The sequence below is a fragment of the Fundulus heteroclitus genome, unplaced genomic scaffold, assembly GCF_011125445.2.
Source record: "Fundulus heteroclitus isolate FHET01 unplaced genomic scaffold, MU-UCD_Fhet_4.1 scaffold_42, whole genome shotgun sequence".
Classification (NCBI taxonomy): domain Eukaryota; kingdom Metazoa; phylum Chordata; class Actinopteri; order Cyprinodontiformes; family Fundulidae; genus Fundulus; species Fundulus heteroclitus.
The window spans coordinates 3,005,640-3,026,545 of NW_023396835.1; the positions used below are offsets into that span (position 1 = coordinate 3,005,640).

The 20,906-nt window shown below is 40.8% G+C and overlaps 2 protein-coding genes and 1 long non-coding RNA gene across 10 annotated transcripts in view; all 3 read left to right on the plus strand.

Moving 5' to 3' along the window:
* Positions 1–20,906, plus strand: part of LOC105917585 (disco-interacting protein 2 homolog C) — a 253,099-nt gene that overhangs the window by 120,212 nt on the left and 111,981 nt on the right. For all 8 annotated transcript variants that reach the window (XM_036131247.1, XM_036131249.1, XM_036131243.1 and 5 more), the window contains exon 2: positions 4,962–5,033. In XM_036131247.1, coding sequence (XP_035987140.1) covers positions 4,962–5,033 — 72 coding nt within the window. The remainder of the gene's footprint in view (positions 1–4,961; positions 5,034–20,906) is intronic.
* LOC105917587 (tripartite motif-containing protein 16) lies at positions 14,903–17,337 on the plus strand. The gene is made up of 2 exons (XM_036131250.1): positions 14,903–15,245; positions 15,420–17,337. Exons 1-2 carry the CDS (start codon positions 14,934–14,936, stop codon positions 17,310–17,312), a joined length of 2,205 nt encoding a protein of 734 aa, XP_035987143.1. The 5' UTR covers positions 14,903–14,933; the 3' UTR covers positions 17,313–17,337.
* LOC118560351 lies at positions 19,661–20,590 on the plus strand. Its single transcript, XR_004929271.1, has 3 exons — positions 19,661–19,678; positions 19,841–20,116; positions 20,408–20,590. It is a non-coding gene; the product is annotated as an uncharacterized LOC118560351 (long non-coding RNA).

Here is a 20,906-nt window from a genome sequence, read left to right on the forward strand (position 1 = left end):
GCCTCTCTCTGCCTCTGCTCAAACTAAAGCTTTTGCCCCTTTCCTCCTGGTCTCTGCAGGGCGCTGGACTCCCTATCAGAGATGCTAATTACCGCCACGCGTGCCGCCTCCATGCCACCAGACACACACCCGGACCCCCGTGGTGCCGGCGGCGTCAGCACGCATGACGTCAGCTTCGTGATCCGAGCCAGTTAGTCATGTGTCCGTGTGTTTAGGAGGGATTTGTCAGGTCAGCCGAGCAAACGGCTTATTTTCCACGTTCGACGGCTCTGCCGCTGCTTTGCTGTCACTTTTGGTCTCATTTGTTCCTCCCTCGCTGCTTATGTCAGACACAGCTCCTCACTTTCTGCTCCTCTCATTTCCAGCTGCACAAATCTTCTCTCTTGTCAGTTTCAGTTGAAGGAAACAAATCAGACGATGTGTGAGAGAGAGAGAGCATTTAACCTGCAGCAGCGGATACTTTCTCTATTAACAGCGACGGATAATTACTGATCATCTATTCGGTCTTATTTGCAGCATAGTGTGCTTATTTTGCCTTTATTCCTGTAGATGTCATTTTTGCAAGCTCCGGCGTGTCGAACAAACTCACCTGCATTAGTCTAAATATCCTGTGGTGTTCAAAAAATAATGCACCAACAAAACAAACTAAGGTCTAAAAAAGTCGACACTGTTTCAAGCTGCTTTTTGTGATGAATTAATATTAATAGTTTGAACACTGGAGCCTTAAAAAGGGAATTTTTAGCATTCAGAATGGCTTCTTTTCACTTCAGGGTTAACTTTTTTTTTCTTTGCCGTCTTATTTTTTTTTTTTATTAATTCTCGCACGTCCAATCCAAATGTCTTGGGGACTGCCGACTCAGCAAGAATTTTCCCGTAACATCTGAATTCAGCTTGGAGAGTTGGTGCATGCAGGCATTCTGCAGAGTGCTGCGGGCTTTGCGCTCATTTATCATAATATTGACAGAGTAGTACTTTTTATTTTTGAAATTTGAAAACTTTGCCTGTCTGTCTGTTGACAGATCCCTGTGCATGAAGTCCCTGGACACAAAATAACCACAAGACCTTAATGTCAGGGGAGAATAGACTTGCATGCCTCCAGAACGGGCTCTGTGTCATGGTCATACAGTGAATGAACAAAGAAAACACAATGTCAGTCAGTTGTGTGATTTTACTGCTTCCGTAGGATTAAAGAGGGATTTTGATCAACGGTAAGATTAAAAGTTATTCCCAAAGCTCTCCAGAGAGCTCCTAAAGTGATGAAATGTTAGGACTAGTGAGGAGGACGCTGATTGGCCGATCCACCACCTAAACAGTGGAGGAAATTCAATTCAATTCAATTCAATTTTATTTATATAGCGCCAAATCATGAAACATGTCATCTCAAGGCACTTTACAAAGTCAAGTTCAATCATATTATACAGATTGGGTCAGATTATACAGATTGGTCAAAAATGTCCTATATAAGGAAACCAGTTGATTGCATCAAAGTCCCGACAAGCAGCATTCACTCCTGGGGAACCATAGAGCCACAGGAAGAGTCATCTGCATTGTACATGGCTTTGCTGCAATCCCTCATACTGAGCAAGCATGAAGCGACAGTGGGAAGAAAAACCACCCATTAACGGGAAAAAAAAACCTCCGGCAGAACCGGGCTCAGTATGAACGGTCATCTGCCTCGACCGACTGGGGTTACAGAAGACAGAGCAGAGACACAACAAGAGAGACAAAAAAGCACAGAAGCACACATTGATCTAGTAATCTGTTCTACATTAGATGGTAGTAGCGGGTGAGCTGTCTTCTCTGGATGATGTCACAGTTAACAGAACCCCAGACCAGGTGTACCTACTATGAAGAGAAAAGAGAGAGAACAGAAAGTTAAAGCAGAAATGACAACACATAATGCATAATTGAAGAACAGTAGAACTCAATATAGTGAGAAAATTAGATCCTGATATACTCCAGTAACCTAAGCCTATAGCAGTAAAACTATAAAGGTAGCTGAGAGTAACATGAGTCACTAGTTATAATTTTTGTCAAAAAGAAAAGTTTTAAGCCTAGTCTTAAAAGTAGACAGGGTGTCTGCCTCACGGACCAAAACTGGGAGTTGGTTCCACAGGAGAGGAGCCTGATAGCTAAAGGATCTGCCTCCCATTCTACTTTTAGAGACTCTAGGAACCACCAGCAGACCTGCGGTCTGAGAGCGAAGTGCTCTGTTAGGAACATACGGGGTAATCAGAGCTCTGATATATGATGGAGCTTGATTATTACGGGCTTTATACGTTAGAAGGAGAATTTTAAATTCTATTCTTGATTTAACAGGAAGCCAATGAAGGGAAGCTAAAATTGGAGAAATATGATCCCTCTTGTTGATTTTCATCAGAACTCTTGCTGCAGCATTTTGAGCTCATAAACTTCTTTAACAATCATAAATTACAATATTTAGATAAGAAAAACGTATCATTCCCTTACACTGCAAAAAGGCAACTAAAAGTATGTCAATTTTTCCTTGAAATTAGTGTACTTGTCCTTGATTTGAGCAGGAAATGAGACTATTTGCCAGTGGAATAAGATTTTTGCACTGAAAATAAGAACAGTTCATCTCTATCATCTTATTTCAAGAGCAGGATATCTAATTATGTTATTTTAGGGGTAAAAACACTCACTCCATTGGCATGAAGTCCGGTTTAGTTCATCAAATCAAGGAAAAATTTCCTTACTTTTAGTTCCCTTTTTGCAGTGTAATAGGAAATTAATCTGCAGCGGCCCGACGGGATGAGGGTAAATGACTAATAGTAAAAAATGTTGGATTATCATGAATAAAAATTGGAGATATTTATATAGAATATATATTTATAAACGAGGTGAGAAAGTACTTAATGTATTGCATGATGTCAGTAGTCTACATGGTCATCTGGAAGTTTACCTGTGTGGCTGTAAGCAGCGCTTCACTGTCCAGGCCGAGACGCGGCGAGAAAAAGGCGCATTGATCCGCGGCGATAAGATTCAATGTTGCGATCCAGGGACCAATTTAACTTTCAACAGGCCTCCTCCTCCCAGAGATGACCGTGCTTCTTTCTTTCTTTCTTTCTTTCTTTCTTTCTTTCTTTCTTTCTTTCTTTCTTTCTTTCTTTCTTTCTTTCTTTCTTTCTTTCTCGTCTCCATTTCATGTCGGACCTTTTGTCCAGTACAACTGCTTTCTACGAGCAGGCGATCCCAGTCCAATGCTGACAGGTGAGCGCACGTTAATATCAAATAGAAAAAGGTGGTAAACATAAGAATAAGCAAGTCAGGATGAGGATCTAAATAAGGTGATTTAAAACATGTTGATGCTGAGTGATAAATTTACACTGCAAAAACAGACCTAAAAATTAGTAAAATGTTCTTAAAATGTGTGTTTTTGTCCTTGATTTGAGCAGGTAAATAGGATTATTTGCCAATGGAATAAGATTTTTGACCCCTAAAATAAGATAATTAGACATCCTGCACTTGAAATAAAACGATGGAGATGAGTTGTTCCTATTTTAAGTGCAAATGTCTTATTCCATTGGCAGATCATCTTATTTACCTGCTCAAATCTTGGACAGATACACTCATTTTAAGAAAATGTTACTTATTTTTAGTTCTGTTTTTGCAGTGTAGCTATTTTTTATCATCATGAGACACTAATTTATCTCATTTGATCACTGGGTGTTTTTTTTTTCTCTACTATCAACCAATCCCAGCTCTTAAAAGACAACACCACGCCTAGCGACGGGGTCAACCACGCCTAGCGACGGGGTCAGCCACGCCTCCTCAGCAGGATAAAAATGTCTGTCGTCTCCTTCCTCAGATCTGAACTACTCTGAAGCTTCGGCTCCTAGCAGGAGCTTTTAGGCTAAGCTAGGAGCTCTCTGAGAACGCTGATCTTTATCTGCGGGAACGTTAAACATCACAACTTCTCGCCATCCGTTCGCCTTTTTTTATCCGCACAGATTGGTTGCAGCAAAGCAGCATCTTCAGATATATCTCCCTCCAAGTGTTTGTCAACTCCAGTGGTGAAAAAAATACCATTAGGAACACGATTTCCCAGCATGCTTCGCTCATTGTGGTCCCATTCCCTTGTAAGATTGTTTTTTGTTGAATCCTTACTATCCTAATATGTGCTTGTCGCTGCTGCTCTGTTGGGTTTGAGTATTCAATTCAATTCAATTCAATTTTATTTATATAGCGCCAAATCATGAAACATGTCATCTCAGGGCACTTTACAAAGTCAAGTTCAATCAGATTATACAGATTGGTCAAAAATGTCCTATATAAGGAAACCAGTTGATTGCATCAAAGTCCCGACAAGCAGCATTCACTCCTGGGGAACCGTAGAGCCACAGGAAGAGTCATCTGCATTGTACATGGCTTTGCTGCAATCCCTCATACTGAGCAAGCATGAAGCAACAGTGGGAAGAAAAACCACCCATTAACGGGAAAAAGTATTTGTTTCTCTGAAACGCCACAAAGCGTCAAACGTCTGCTGCTCTTCCCTGGAAGTTCGGGAGCGTATCTGCAGTTTTGGTAGCGCTCTGTTTGGGCTGAATCGAACGCACCCGTGATAATCCAGGTCCCGGTTGGACGGGCCCTTTTCCTGCAAACTTACAGCACCACAGCTGAAGAAAAGCGCTGACTAAGCATATTGTGATAACCCAAAGTGTTTTCTCTCTACGGTCAGACGTGTTTATTTGAGCTCAGTGTCACTGTTTATTTTTTCCTAATTGGTTTTCTGTCGGTGGAGTGTGAGGAATGTTTTTGTTAGTTTTTTTTTTTCTCCAGCAGCTTTTAATGACCTTAAATAAACCTGAAGTCCTGTTTTTATTCCAACAATCGACCTCCAGAAGTGTTGATCAGATCTTCTTACAATGGTTTAACCCGTGTGTTTTTAAAGGGTTTCAGTGACTCCAGGAATGTAATGGCCTCTCTTTTTTCTCTCGTAGGCGACATCACACAGAAGGGCTATGAAAAGAAGCGGTCCAAGCTGATTGGAGCCTACTTCCCTCAGACTGCAGGTAAAACTCACGTCCTCTCTTCATCTTCTGCAGCAGTTCTGCTTTTTGAGCTCGGGTCCAACAGTGTGGGTGGATTAAACCCGGTGCCATCAACAGCAGAGTCATGATTCAGTCATCAAAGCAATATCTGCTGCTTCCTGTTTGGGCCTTGTGGGTAATGTAGTTCATATGAGTCATCGCGTACAGACACTGAAATAATAATAATAATAATAATACATTTTATTTAAAAGGCGCCTTTCTAGACACTCAAGGTCGCCGTACAGAAGGGTAAAAAACAGAATGTCAGGAACAGAATCAAAACAAAAAACATTTAAAAAAAAAATAAAAAAAAAATCAAGGCATGCTTGTTTTAATTCAGCTTTGTTGGAGGGTTTCCGGCATGACCTGCCTGTTTAAGGCCATGTGACGTCATTTCTTTGACTAGGCCACTACGACACGTTCATCTTTTTTTTCTGATCTGGGCTTACTGGTGTGCTTCAGGTTCTTGTGCTGCAGTAAAACCCAAATGTGTTTGAGTTTAAGGCCACAGAGAGATGGCTGGAGAGTTTTGTTTTTCTACAGGAGAGCAGAGTTTTGGGTTCAGGATCCCCGAAGCAGCAACATTGCCTCAGAACATCGAGCTACCGCCGTCTCGTTTGTTGTTTCCCAACACGCTTTCTAAAAAGTTCTACTTTTGTGTCATCGGTTCGTGGGATTTATTTCACTAAAAGTCTTCAGGGTCATCAAAATGCATCTTGGCAGATATGATGTAATGTTTGCCAAGATTTTGTGCCTTTTATTAGCTGTACTCATACAGGAGATGGGCAGAGAGTGAGTGGAGCTGTGTTCAGCTCTAATATGGCCGCTAGTTCCCGGGTTCGAATCCCACAGACTACTATTCTGGGTCCCTGAGCAAGAGCCCCGGCCCAGAATGCTCCCCTGCTCCTGCTTCTGGAGAAATGGGTTAAATGCAGAGGAACATTTTTATAGCAATGCACAAAGTTGCATTGACAAATATTATTATTATTATTAACTTTCTTTAAATGGGTCGCCTGGTTTACCTCCATGTCAGCATTTTTCGCCCATTTTTCTTTCTTATTTTTTATGTAAGGCAGTTAGCCAGAGTAAAGCCTTTTATATTTTTATATGGAAGCAGCTTTTTGAAATGGTGATCCGTGCGTTTGTTACATCCAGGCTGGATTACTGTAACTCGCTCCGCTTTGGGGTTAGTGAGGCATCCGTCAGGCGTTTGCAGGTTGTGCAAAATGCTGCAGCACGACTTTTAGCATTACCCTGATCTTAAACTCCCTTCATTGGTTGCCTGTACCTTTTTATAGGATCCGTTTTAAAGTTCTTTTACTTGCTTTTAAATCTCTTAATGGCTTGGCCCCTGCCTACATCTCTGAGCTGCTGTGCCTCCGGTCACCGCTCCCTTAGGTCTGCCAACCAGCAGCTCCTTACTGGCCCTAAATCAAAGCGGAAACTAAGAGGCCTCTTCTTAAAACAAACCTGTTCACCTTTTGCACATCCTGATTTGCACATCCTTTAATTCTTAACTATTTTACTCTTTTTTTAACCATCTTGTTTGTCTATTTTAACTTGTTCTGTGTTTTATTTGTCTTTCTATAAATTAGTTATTTCCATTTGTATTCGTGCAGCACTTTGTTGACCTTTTGTTCCTATAAAGTACTTTAGAAATACATAAATAAATACGTTTTTTGTGAGGCCTGCAGAGCATCAGAAGTTGTTCTGGTTTCTGTTTGACTGGACGAGCTGTAAATTCATTCACTCCTGGTGAGGTTCACCGCTGCTCCACCTTTTATCCTTTCATGGATAATGGCTGTCACTGCTGCTCCCTGAGACATAGAAACCTTGTCCAGTAACCTTTTCCAGGCTGATGGATGTCAGGATCGGGATGATCGACACCATCGACACGTCTATTGCTGAACTGCAAGCTGAAAGGAGACATGTCTCAGACCTATGAAAAGAGTCATGGCTGCGTCTTGTCTTAAAATGTTACGTTCGACGACTAAATGAAGATCAAATTTGAATTTTAAACAGGTTTTAGCATCCTGTGTTAAGCCTCTATGGGTGTCCCAGAAAAAATGAGACCCCTGCATTAACTCTGACGTTTCCAGAAGTCTAACAACATTTCCTAATTCAGATGTTCCATAACAGAAACAGACTGAAAGTTTTTAGACGAGCTGTTTTGCTGTACTTTGGTCATCCTTCCTGTTATCACCTAATTTTTACGCTCTCTTTCTTTGTCTCCCAGCCTGAAATCAGCATAAACATATGTCCATACGTTGTAGGGAAGAGTTTTCTTTCCACCTCGGGTTTCCTCTGACTTCATCGTTAACACCTTACTGGTATTGAAAATAGACAGGAAGTGGACTGGAAGGCCACTTTCTGATACATATGAAGAGTAATTTGAAAGTTTTGGACTGATCCTCCACTTTTTATTGTTTAGGTAAATTTAACAGGCTCAACATATTATCCTGTTAACACTTGCACCGATTATTTTATGTCTTGTTTTATGTTGAATTCAGAAAAGACAAGCAAAATCTGCTTTTGCGTGGCTTTAAATGCATCCTGCCTATGCACGTTAACTCCTGGATTACTGACCTGACCAGCAGGGGGTGCTGCAGCATCCTGCTCTTACCTCCCTATGCCCGGTGTTGAAATGCTGATCTCACGTCAGTCCTGGCTGTCAAACCCAAATATTTTCCATATGCAGCAAAAATAAAGGAGTGAACCTTGGTGTTCAATAAACACCTGAATTCAAGCTGAATTCACTGGTTGGAAGGAAACAATAAATACAGAATCAGATTCAAGACTACATGTGTAAACAGTACTGTTTTACCACTCTTATGTTTTCCTAACTGCTGGTTGTGGGTTTTGCACCAAGAACAACTGGTGAACTGTTGGGAAACGGGATCAGGTTCTAGCTGCCAGCAGAAACCATGAAAACAGCCACAGAGGACGGATCTGTGACTGAACCTGGTGTAACTGATCCAGCAGGTTGACTGCCGTAAAATCACCCTAATTATACGCCCAGCAACACAGCGAGGTTCATGCCTGGAGTCAAATCTACTAATGTATGAACCCTAAATGTGAGGCTTATCTTTCAATTTTAGTTTTAAAAGCTTTTTAATAGCTCCTGTTCAACTTTGCAACAGACAAAAGAATATTTAAAATGGGTCAAATTTGATCTTTTAAAATCTTTCTCTTTTTTGTGAGTGTCCAATCTCTCTTTTTTTTTTAATCAAAATTGTGCTTGCTGTTACCTTTATTTGTGTATAAAGTCAATGTGTCTCTGCTTCTCATGAATATCTTGGCCACTATATTGTAAAAATGGTCTGTCCTAATTTAATTCTTAAATGGAGATAATCACCAGGGAGGTGAGTTTAAACCGGTCCTGGTTTGATCTGGTGTGATGTTTTCAATCTTTTCAATGCAAAGAAAGTAAATTGAAATGAAAAAAAAGGCATGGAAACCAGAAAAGGGCAGCGCAGCCAGTCTTTTTGGGTACAGGTTACCACTCGGGTAGAAAAGAGCGGATCTTTATGCTCCAGTCGTCCTTGCTCCAACTACCTGCATTCGTCAGTGTGTGTGAAAAGCTGCCATCAGAGCTGAGGCACAGCTGCTCACTGCCTCAGCTCGCCCATCTTCTGTGTTTCTGAACAGGCAATGCACTAATCCAGTGATTTTTGACCATAAAGATGTTGAAGTCAACTGAAAATCGAACAGGCAAATTGATTTTATCTTATCATGTTAGTATTTTGTCAGCTGACGGGTGAGGCGGTGCCTGACTGCACATACCTGCAGCAATGAACGACCTTTTTTTTTTATTAAGTAACAAGACACAATTATGTGAACCTTCTGCTTCAGGTGTTTTCTGTTTTTTTTTTTTTTTTTTTTTTTGGCTTTTGCACATTCAAGATCAGCGAACAAAGGATCTGACATGTCACTCACGTTAATTGTTGCCTGAGGCAGCAGGTTAACGCGGATGACGCATGGCACTCTTCCATGAAAGCAGGTCAGGTTTTCCCAAACAGAGCCAGTTGGTACAGATTCCTGACGATTACGCTCCGTCTCAGCTACTGTAATCAGACAATAAGGAAGTGTCAGTTCAGACTGTCGTCAGCTGACCAGGACTTTTTTGGGAACTTTTCTTGTTTTGCCATTCGTCTGTTGACCGTCATGGTTGAAAGTTTTGGAACGACACCCAGTCTTGACTCTCATTTTTACCCCCTTTCTTTGTTTTGCTGAAGAAATAACCAGACATTTTTTTTGTAAGTTTCGTAACGTTTATCAGCAAATTGATCAGTTCATCCAAAGTTTAGGCATCCAAAGTTTTCCAGGCATTCAGAGAACTCACCAGAGGCTCTCAGTGTTCTGACAACCCAGACTCTGTACTTTTTGTCAGTCAAGCAAATATGTAACTCCCTTTGATCTTCACCAGCAGACGAACATCCTTGAAAAGAAAAAAACTAAACAAAAAAAAAAACCTAAATGTGCCTTAAAAAACAAAAGCAGCAGAATAGAGCACAGTCGCATGCAGCCGCCTCAGGAAAACATGAAACAATGATAGTCTACGTTCACACAGCAGGGAAATGTGACCCATATCCGTCTTTTTCATGGCAGTGTGAACGGCCTAATTCTGATCTATTCCCTCCCCCCAAAAATCTGATTTTTTTACCACTAATTCGGATACATATCGGATATCTATCAAAGCGTGTGCAGTCTGAACGGTCATGTCTTATTTCATCCGTCTTTTACGTCACTCTCCTGTCTCTCACTGCTCATCCACACACATTAGAAGCAGCTGAGCTCCTTTCTTCTTACCTTCGTCTTACTATGACTACGTTCACACTGCAGGTCTTAATGCTCAATTCCGATTTTTTTGTAAAATCAGATTTTTTTTTTGCGTGGTCGTTCACATTTCCAAATATATGCGACTTGTATGTGATCTCCTGTGTGAACTGAATGCGTTCAACCTAAGTGTCCTGCATGCGCACTCGAGGACGCGATGACGTCACACGTAGCAAGCGTCCTCAGTGTTTGCGGAAGTAAACATGGATTAAAATGCTGGTGCGCAATTTGTGGTCATTAATTTATTTTCTAACCGGAGCTTTCCCTCCGTTGACTGTTCTTCTCATTGTAGTCCGCTATGGGTGTCGTGTTTCTACCCGCTTCTGCATAGCAGGACGCAGAATAGTGACGTTTGTCGAGTATCGGTGACGTACGGGTCGGATAAATGCAACCCGGCTGTACAGACACAGATCGCATTTGAAAAGATCAGATACGTATCGGATTCAGGACCACATATCTAAGTGGCCTGGGTCGCATTTGAAAAAATCCGATCTGTGCTGTTCAGACTGTCATAAAAAGATCAGATACAGGTCGCATATGGGCAAAAAAATCAGAATTGGGTCACTTCAGGCTGCAGTGTGAACGTAGCCTATGATGTGGTCTTGATACCGTCGGCTCCCATGCTCAACAGGTTTCTAATAATAACAAGGAGAGATGCCGGCCAGTATTTATTTTTTTGAACTAAACTTTATTGAACACTTCTAGAAATAATTACATTCACCATTACTTCTGCAAACAGTACACTGCTCTGTGACGTCTCCTTCTGTTATCCTTGCATGAGGCTCGCTTTGCGGTCTTGAGCCATTCAGACCTAGAAAAAAATAAGCTTTCAGCAGCAAATTGGAATGGATCAAGATCTGCAAATTTATGATCAGTAACAATAAGGCTACGTTCACAGCCTTATTGTTACTGATCATAAATTCCAGATTGAATAACTGCATTTGATCCTCAAAGTAAAAAAAAAAAGTTGCAGTCGCGAGTCCACCTGCAGTCTAGCTTTGATGGTGCGCCTTCAGCATCATTAGTTGAGGGGAAAGAGATCTAGTTTTACTTGACATTTACCACGGGCTTTTTAACCAGTGTTAATTTAATCAATTCATAGCGATTTCCTTTTTCTGTTCTTTAACATGTAAAGACTTCTTGCCGCTGAGAAGTTTATAGTGTGAAACCTACGTGGAGTCCGTCTTGGGTACGCCTGGAGTACATGTGGACCTACGCGGAGTGAATTATACCCGAGTATATGGGGGCCTTTACGTGAATGCACTTCAAGTCTAGACATTACAGTCAGGCAGTCTTGTAGACAGCTCATGGGTCCTATCAGGAAGTGACACAGTGTACCGTAATGGTCCGAATATCCATTGAGCGGAGCGGCTTCGTTGCTAACCAGAGTTGTACTTACACATTTTAACAGACTTCTGGGCGTATTTTACCACATAAAATCAGTCAGTAAGCACAACTTTAATTATCTATAAGGCGCACCTTCAATTTTTGAGATAATTGAAGGATTTTAAGTGCATATATTCCTGTAAAATACAGTATTAGTTTAACACCAGTAGACCCTTCTGGTTGAGTAATTAACGCTTTTAAACTAATATCTGCATTTTGGGGTGTAGAACTTTTTTTTTTTTTTTGGAAGGAAAAAAAGTCCTAAATGTTTTGTATGATTCTGCAGATTTGGCCTCTGTTTTGGTCTCGGAAGAACCGACCTTGACTCCACCGCTGCTCATGACCACATGGCCTAACTTTCAACATTCTGGCCTTCGGGTTGTTTTTGCTCCTTTCTAGTCTACAAGTGATCTAGAAGTCTAGCTGAGCCGTTTGAATCCGGAGGACACCGTGGCACTGCCAGCGCTATTACTGGAAAACTGTCTGTGTGCAGGGAAATACAGAGACGGAGAGAGCATATGTTGTGTTGGGGAATGAGGTGTGTGTGAGATGGAGAAAATGGATGGTATTCACATTCAAGCCCTGTTGTGGGTTCTGAGTTTGCTTTGTGTGTGTATGTGTGTGTGTGTGTGTGTGTGGGGGGGGGGGGGGGGGTCATGTTTCCGTCACTTCAGAAAACGTTACACTGACTGAACAGACTTCACACCAAAACCTCCACTGACCCTCCTCCTGATGCCATTGACTACTTGACAGAATAATAATCAGATTCAAGCTATATCCGAATACCCAAATAATGTATCCTAACTCCTATATCCTATCTCCTGTTCCAAAAATGAACTACAGCCTGTGCTTATATATGTCACACAAAGGATTGTGGGATACCTTAAGGCTTCTTGGCACATGTAAGGGACGTTGCGAGGTTCCTAGGCTAAACTAGCCGCAGGAAGAAGCATACAGGCTTCTTTTCCCTTATCCCATCTATAATGGGGACCGCTGACACACTTACGCTTTAGCTAAAGAGTCCTTACCCTATAAGGGTATTCAGATTCAGCCTCAGAAAACCTCATTAGGCCTCGGCGGGCAATAAAAAAACAAAAAAACACAGGAATGTGTCACCTGATCTGTGCGGGATGTACCCCACCTGAGTGGGGAGATGGGCACAAGTCCAGATGGGCGATTTATTCACATACAAACCAATCTATTGTGTCAACCGGCTTTATCTTACCAAATATATTGTTCAATGTCAGTATTACACAGAAAACTAATGTCTAAGAAAAATTTTAAATCCCACATGCTGTTTAAATGCGACTCTGACATTGTACTGTCACATGCTGACTACTGTTCTGCAGCTGAATGTGGCTCAGCCTGTTAGGCCATAAATCTTTACCCTTATGTAATGCAGAAAAGTAGACCAGGTAAAAACCCCATGGGCTTGGCAAGAGCCTGTTTTTTCCTCTGTGATAATTGTGCAGTTTGCTGAAAACAAATGTAATTATGGGAGCTTGTGTCCTTTTTTCTATGTACAGTTGTGGTCTATAGTTTTGGCAGTACAAATGTGTGTTGCAAACTTTGCTCCACTGATTTCTGTGGCGACGATTCAAATTATAAATGGACTGAAAAAAGCATCCTAAGTCAAAAGAGGATTTTTGAAAGACTTTCAGACACTTCTAAGAACTGTTGATCAAGATCACTTTATTACCAGATTACTTTACAAGAAATAATTTCTCTTTGGAATCCAGAATTCATAGACATTGAAGACAACCCAAGATTTTTGCACATTATTGTGTGATTTTTAATTGTGGCCTTTTGTTACCTGAAGGTATCTGACATGATCACAAGTATCACATTTCTTTTGAAGTCAGTAATATTCTTCCTTGTTCACCAGTGACACCAGTGACATGTAAATACACAATATCAGCTTCCTTTTTAGAGATTTAGCACCACAATGTTTGTTTTCTGAGATACACATAACATCACAATTATGCAGATTTTATCTTTAAAACATGATAGTTCACATTGCTTGTTAAAAGGTTCCAACCTTTTCGCTATTTAAAACATCTCAAATGTAACTGAACTGGTTTTAGTCAAAAACACACATGGGTACAGTGTTTGGTAACAGGTCAGATTTGCACAAACCAGAAAGAACTTGTATGCTGCTTAGATAACCACAAAAAAAAAACAGAAAAGATAGTGATGTGTCCCAGTACCTACTCAGGTTTTATTCATAACCTACATAAAGGAACGTTTTGAGTTTTGTTTGTTTGAAAATTCTTGTAATTGTATTCAGCATATAGTTGTTTTGTTGCCAACTTGACTTCAGATCTGGATCTGTATTTATTTCCATTTAAAGGAATGAGAACATATTTAACTATATCAAGATGTTAGCTGAGTTACATAACTAGTATAGAATCTTAACAATTGAAGCAGAAAGTTGTTCAGCAGCCCTTTGGTTGTTTTCCGCACATATATATAAATCAGTATCATCTGCATACGTTGACATTTGTGGGAAACTTTAGTAAACTATAGTAGCTAAAATGCAGAGAACCAAATACAAAACCTTGCGGTTCACCAATATTGTCTGTTTTAGGAAAAAAAATATATATAATTTGTCACTCAAATATGACTTTATGACACTGCATTAGCTTGTCCACATAGACTGGGCAAGCAAACTCCAATGACCCACTCAGTAATTGCATGAAGGGAAAGAGTCAGGCATATGGATTCACTGCCGAGACAAAAATGTGATAACCTAGCTATAAGATCTCGTGGTTAACTGTACCAAATGCTTTCAAGTCATAACCAATGTCCTCTCCATTTTTGGTGTGGCTCTAATATATTCTCAAAATAAACAATTTTCAGAGGTGTGGTCTTTTGAAAATATAAATTACTCTGACTTTGGAATACTGTGGAGAAAAGATTGCTGGTGTGTCATTGGTCGGTAGGATATTGTTGGCTTTCTCTTCGTCATTGAGTTCTAAAAACATAATTTTGCCACATTCCGTGTGTAAAAAGCTGTGAAACTGTGTGCACCAGTTTTACAACAATCCAAAATGGCCTTCTGCTATCCTCCAACATGTTGCACCCAATGACAGCCACAGTGTACATATCTAAAATGTTTTTTTTTAAGGCTTCTTCCTTCTTGTTTATGTAATGTTAAAGCGGCATTATTCTTAGCAGGCATATATTTGTTTATCTAAACAAGTTGTTAATTTTGCTGCAACAATGAGTTTTTAGAGACCAAAATAATGTTTACCTACTATACCACCTACCCCAAATCTTCCAGTAATCATATCTTTAGTAACAGGATATTATTTTGAAGTGTACACTAATTCTATAAAATATTTTACTCATAATTCTTCTTTAATCAGTAATCACATCGCGAAGAAAACTGATTACATATTTCCACTTGGGCGTCGCCTAAGACGACAAAGACCTGTCAGAAAACCATATTCTTCCTGCTATTCAGGTAAAGTCCCAAACTGATATTCATACCTTACGGGAACTTAGACCAACTTCCTGTTTGAAGTCATACCTCCCTCAGGAATGAAGCAGAGCTTGAAACGCCTTCTTTTTCGCAGCTTTAAATATCGTGGTGAAGCCGAGCATTTTGTCATTTGCCCCCACGCAGTTGTCTGGTAAGTGCTGCTGACTGAGGCGAATATGGCACAGGGGATTCAACTGGAACGAGAGAGATTCTGCTGCTCTCTCTGCTCGGAACTGCTCAACAATCCGGTGGCCATACCTTGCGGTCACAGCTTTTGCCTGACCTGCATCAACAGAGGCTTGGACAATGAAGAAAGTTCGGGCATCTACAGCTGCCCTCAGTGCAGGGAGATCTTCCTGTCCAGGCCCACCCTGGTTAAAAACGGCATGATAGCATTTGTCGTCGACCAGTTGAGGAAGAGTCTAAAACATGCGGTTCCAGATCCTGAACCCGGAGATGTGACCTGCGATTTCTGCCTTGAGAAGAAGGTGAAGGCCATAAAGTCATGCTTGCAATGTATGGCTTCTTACTGTGCCACCCACCTCCAGCCTCACAAGGATGTTGCTCCTTTAAGGAAGCACAAGTTGGTGGACGCAACTGCAGATAAAGACCTTGATCCTGAACCCGGAGATGTGGCCTGCGATTTCTGCCTTGATAAGAAGGTGAAGGCCATAAAGTCATGCTTGCAATGTATGGCTTCCTACTGTGCCACCCACCTCCAGCCTCACAAGGATGTCGCTCCTCTGAGGAAGCATAAGTTAGTGGACACAACCGCTGATAAAGACTGCGATCCTGAACCCGGAGATGTGGCCTGCGATTTCTGCACTGAGAAGAAGGTAAAGGCCATACAATCGTGCCTGCAATGCATGGCTTCCTACTGTGCCACCCACCTCCAGCCTCACAAGGATGTGGCTCCTTTAAGGAAGCACAAGCTGGTGGAACCAACAGCAGATCTTGAGGAAAGCATCTGCCCCGAGCATCAAGAACTGATGAAGATGTTCTGCCAGACCGATCAGAAGTGCATTTGTTATGTCTGCGCCAAAGACGGCCACAAAGGACACAACAAGGTCACCACAGCTGCCGAAAGGGCCGAGAGGCAGAAGAGCCTTCAGGCGGCTCGGCAAAGAATCCAGCTGAGGATCCAGGAGAAGAAGAAGCATGTTCAAACGTTTAAGCAGGAGGAAGATGCAGTAAGTCATGCTGCTGATGCTGCTCTGACCGCCACTGACAAGCTCTTCACGGAGCTCATTAAGACGATGGAGAAAAAGCTCTCTCACGTGAAGGAGAAGATGACCTCTCGTCAGGATGCTGAATTGGGTCGGTTCAGAAAAGCTCGGAATAAGGTGGAGGAGGACGTCATGGAGTTGAACAGGAAAGATGTTGAAATGGACAAGCTGTACCGTACAGAAGACCATACTTATTTTCTGCTAAAGTATCCAAAACTGTGTCGTCTGAGCGAACCTAAAGAATCACCGAACTACAAGATCCGCCGACAGCGCAACTTCGAGCGGGTCATCGGCACTGTTTCAGAGGCCAAGAAGAATCTGCACAAGCTTCTTGAAGAAGAATGTGAAAAGATTTTGCTCGCACTTACTGGAGCCACGGGTTCGCTCGCTGAGCCTCAGCCACAGTTGGAGGAAGGCATCATGAATCCCAGACCCGAGGTCATTGGCAGACAGACCTCCACTGAACAAACCACCGCTCAGTTCGTACAAAGCAGACTCTCCCAAATCCTGGTTAGTCCCATGCTTCCCCGACCTAGCTTTTCAACACCCGGCCTGCAGGACCCCAGATCTCAGAGCAGACATGTAAGACAGCAGTCAGAGAACTTGTACATCAGTGGAGACGAAAATACTACACCAACCAGTGTTAAACAATCACCTGACTTCTTCTCCAAGCAAGAATGGGAAAACCCTGATGTTATACAGGTTGAAACACCTCCAGTTGAGAATAATCCTCGCATATTACTGAGGAGGTCAAAGAAAGACAGAAGAGAGGTTCTGAAAGCCAGAGCTCACTTCTTACAATACGCATCTCAAATCACACTGAATCCAGACACCACAAACACAAACCTGATTCTAGCCAAGGAGAACAAAAAAGTCATATTTGTAAGCGAAGCACAAGACTACCCCAACCACCCGGAAAGGTTTGCATACACCTGGCAGGTCCTGAGTGATCAGAGTTTTGATGGCCGATGCTACCTGGAGGTGGAGAGGAGTGGGAGAGGAGTCCTGGTGGCGATGACTTACAAAGACATCGGCAGAGCCGAGACCTTCAACAACTGCATGTTTGGTCAGAACAACAAATCTTGGGCTCTCGATTGTTTCAAGAACAGTTACGAGTTCAGGCACAACAACAACAAAACTCCCATCCCGGGCATATGGTCCTCCAGAGTAGGAGTGTACCTGGATCACAAAGCAGGTCTTCTGGCCTTCTACAGCATCTCTAATACCATGACTCTCCTCCACAAAGTCCAGACCACCTTCACCGAGCCGCTCTACTTTGGACTCTGGCTTTCAGATGGAGCAACTGCTGAGATCAGCACTATTGTGTAGAATATGATTTTATCAAATGAGGACATTCAGAACTAACAATGGGATGTGACTAAAAAATGGGCACTGTATGTGACACAGCGTCTACATACAGTGCTATGTCACTGTATGTAGACGCCTGATCACAAACACATGACATCTATTGTGTTTTTCATCAATGAATTTCTATTTCTTCTTGCCTCTTCTGGGGAGTTGTTTTACTATACACGTTTGACGGGGTCTGAAAAAATACTCTCAATTTGAAACCATTAAATAAAATGTATGCAAATATTTTGCTCTAGGTGTCAGCACATTTTTTTGTGTGTAAAATTTGCTCTTAAATTGTGGTTTTCTGTAAATTTGTGCTCTTTTTGTCTGTTTTCTTAATTAAGGACAGGGACTCCAGCAGAGAATTATAATTATTCTGTTTCGTTATACTTAGTTTTTTGTTTCTGCCTTTGACTAAAGTTAAACTTTATTTGACTATCTAGATATCTTTGTGTGGAGATGGAAAGATTTACACACGCAAACTAACATCACAATGAATATAAATAACAAAATAATGAGCAGATTTGTGCAATAAAAAATTAAAAAACATCTATCTGCATGATTTACCTTTGTCTTTGTCTTGTGAATTTCTCCAATGTGAGATCAATAAAGCCTATCTTATCTTTCTAAATTATAGAAAAAGCATGTTGTCTTTCCTTTTTAATATAAGATTCATTAATAATGTGCAAAGGTTCTGAACTCATTGCACACAGCATTTATTTCTTCAAATGCAATTCAAATTTTATTTTGATAAATTGAATTGATATTAAAGATAAGATAAACTGAGCAATCCAGCATTGAACATTGCATCAAAAGCTTGTTTGAGCCAATTTAAAATATGACAGATATTAAGGGGGAAAAAAAGAAAAGGAAAGAAAAGGAAAAAAAAAAATTATATATATATATATATATATATATATATATATATATATAAATTGAGCAATCCAGCATGGGAGATTGAACATTGCATCAAAAGCTTGTTTCAGCCAATTCAAAATATGACAATCAGATATTATTCACACTTTTCAGGCTGTGATCAAAGACAGGTGGAGAAAAAGGGCTTAAGTGGCTCAAATGTAAGAACAATTTTGACCCTTGGTCAGAAAACTGTAGATGTTTATCCCTCTCAGAACCTGAGCAGGTGGAAAAACGCGCTGATCCACTCCAAGCGCTAATAAGAACTGCTTATCATCAGTCTTGATTAGGACCAAAATTAGAGATTCAGAACGTTGAAGAGAATTAGGGAGTAATGAAGATAAAAATCCTTTCCGTTTATACATTTGATTTATTCAAAAACTAAACCCTTTTGAAACGTAGAAAGGGATTTTGTTATCACAGAAACATGTAATCATTGAACAATGAAACGGTGCCAAAACATTTGGCTGTGACTGCCAAGTACTAACTTTATCTGGGAGAACCTTTGCAAACTCTTCCTTTATTTGGATAATTTTGTTCAGCTTTCCCTACCATAAATCATTTGGGAACATCTACAAACTTTAAAATAATGAAGCAACTCAAGCTGTGAGCTTAAAAAACTCTAGAAGCAGTTCTGTAGTCCAGAGGAAGTGCATGCCTGTGGGAAAGTCATCATGATGAAACTTGAAACCACTTTATTTCTGTCTATTGTTAAAGCAGGGGTCGCTGATTTTTACAGAACTTTCCCCAAGTCCCTTTTTGAATAACTGCTCAAGCACAAGACACAAGACGTCTTCCGCTCCTCAGAGGGATCGCGTGACAAAAATCTCCCAAATCAACTCTGATGTTTTTTCTGTCTAATGAGACCTTCCTTTTCTTCTCATAGACTTGTACTTAGTTTTCTTCTTGTGACTCTCCGCCATGTTTAAATTATACGGTGAGAGCTACAATGAACGGCTAACGGCTAAGCTAACGGCTAGGCTAACTGTTAAGCTAACCGGATACATAAACACTAGAAGTGCGCATCTGCATCCAGCAAGCGTATGGAGACAAATTTCTGCCAAAACGTTGCACACAAAAAAAAGTTTTGCACACAAATAAAACTTGTTTGCACACAAAAAGATATGTTTCACACAAAAAAAATTGTTTTGCAAACTGTTCGCCAACTTTGCACTCAAAATATCATTTATAAGTTTTCCTCGAGCACAAAACGGTCTCTGCTCGCACAAAACAGCCTCTGCTCGAGTACAAAACAATCCCACTACCGCTGCGGTAAATTTGTGCCAAAAGTCACGTGATGCATTGAGTTGTTGTTGTTGTTCAGACTTCCCGACAGCAGGGGGCGCACCCGAAAGAAACTGAAACGCGCCGGTTTGGCTGAAGAAGAAAAACGTGATATCACAGCTAGCAGCATTAGCACCCCACAGGTAACTTTCAAAGCTTTCCCGGTGAAAAAGTAACAGCTCACTGATAGATCATGTAAGATTTCAGTTAAAGGCACTGTTTAGTTTTATCTCTGATCTAAAAATGCTGTGTAACGGACTTTTGAAAAATAACGTATTTAAACCATGATTTAACTCTCCTTTCAGAATTCAACATGTTTGGAGAGACGTGTGGTGCGCAGGAACAAACATATACAACAATGTGCTGCACTCAGGAGAGGACAACAGTTTGCTTGAGCTGTCAAACATGTTAGATAACTTCTGTTGTCACTATTTATTTAGACAAGACTACAACTAAGTTTTCACACCATCAGCAGTGGCTGAGATGACCATTCACTCAGAACTGAGAGGAATCTGACACTCAGTCAGTTATGGGAGATGGGAAGCATCCAGCATGCTGTGGTAGAACCAGAAATCACAGAGGTAAGATGGATTTTTTTTTGTGCGTGCTATTATACAGTTTCTCACAATGCATATATTTCAAACCAGAAATGAATTTATCTGATCATTCCAATACAACAAAACATCGAATACATCAGAGAGGTGGCATTGAAACTGTTTTCTTTTAAATGTGTTTATTATTAAAATAATTAATGGATTTTGGAGTCTTTTTATCAATCCTTAGCTCCATGAATTAAATTATATTCAGTAAATTGTAGCAACAGAATTATGGCCTCTTTTTTTATTCTCTATATATCTCCATCTGTCTTGCAGGGACTCTGCCTGCCTCATATTGACAGTGGACTGCTGGATGACCCACACTGTGGGGTCACTATTCCTGAAACTGGCAATGTGTTGAGCCCCGAACAACTGGTAGCACTGAGGGCAGCCATGGATGCACTGGGACATTCTGAATCACACGGTTCAGATATATATATATATATATATATATATATATATGTTGCTACTGTCCAGTATGACCAACACTTTACGAGTTTAATCTTATTTTGGTTACCATTGTTGCAAAAGGTTTTCAAGTAATAAAATCTAGCCAGGAAAATGTAACTAAGTTAGTGTATTCACTGAATAAAAATGTAGAATTGCTAGGATTGTGATAGTAAATGTGTAAGGTACTGTATAAACCTTTTGAAAAATGCTGAGGTTATTGAAAAAAAGGGGCACATGACCCCTTTTTTTACTAAAACTGAGGATGCAAACATTGTGAGACAATTAAATAGTCCTTTATTTTCCACATTGCAATAATAAACATACC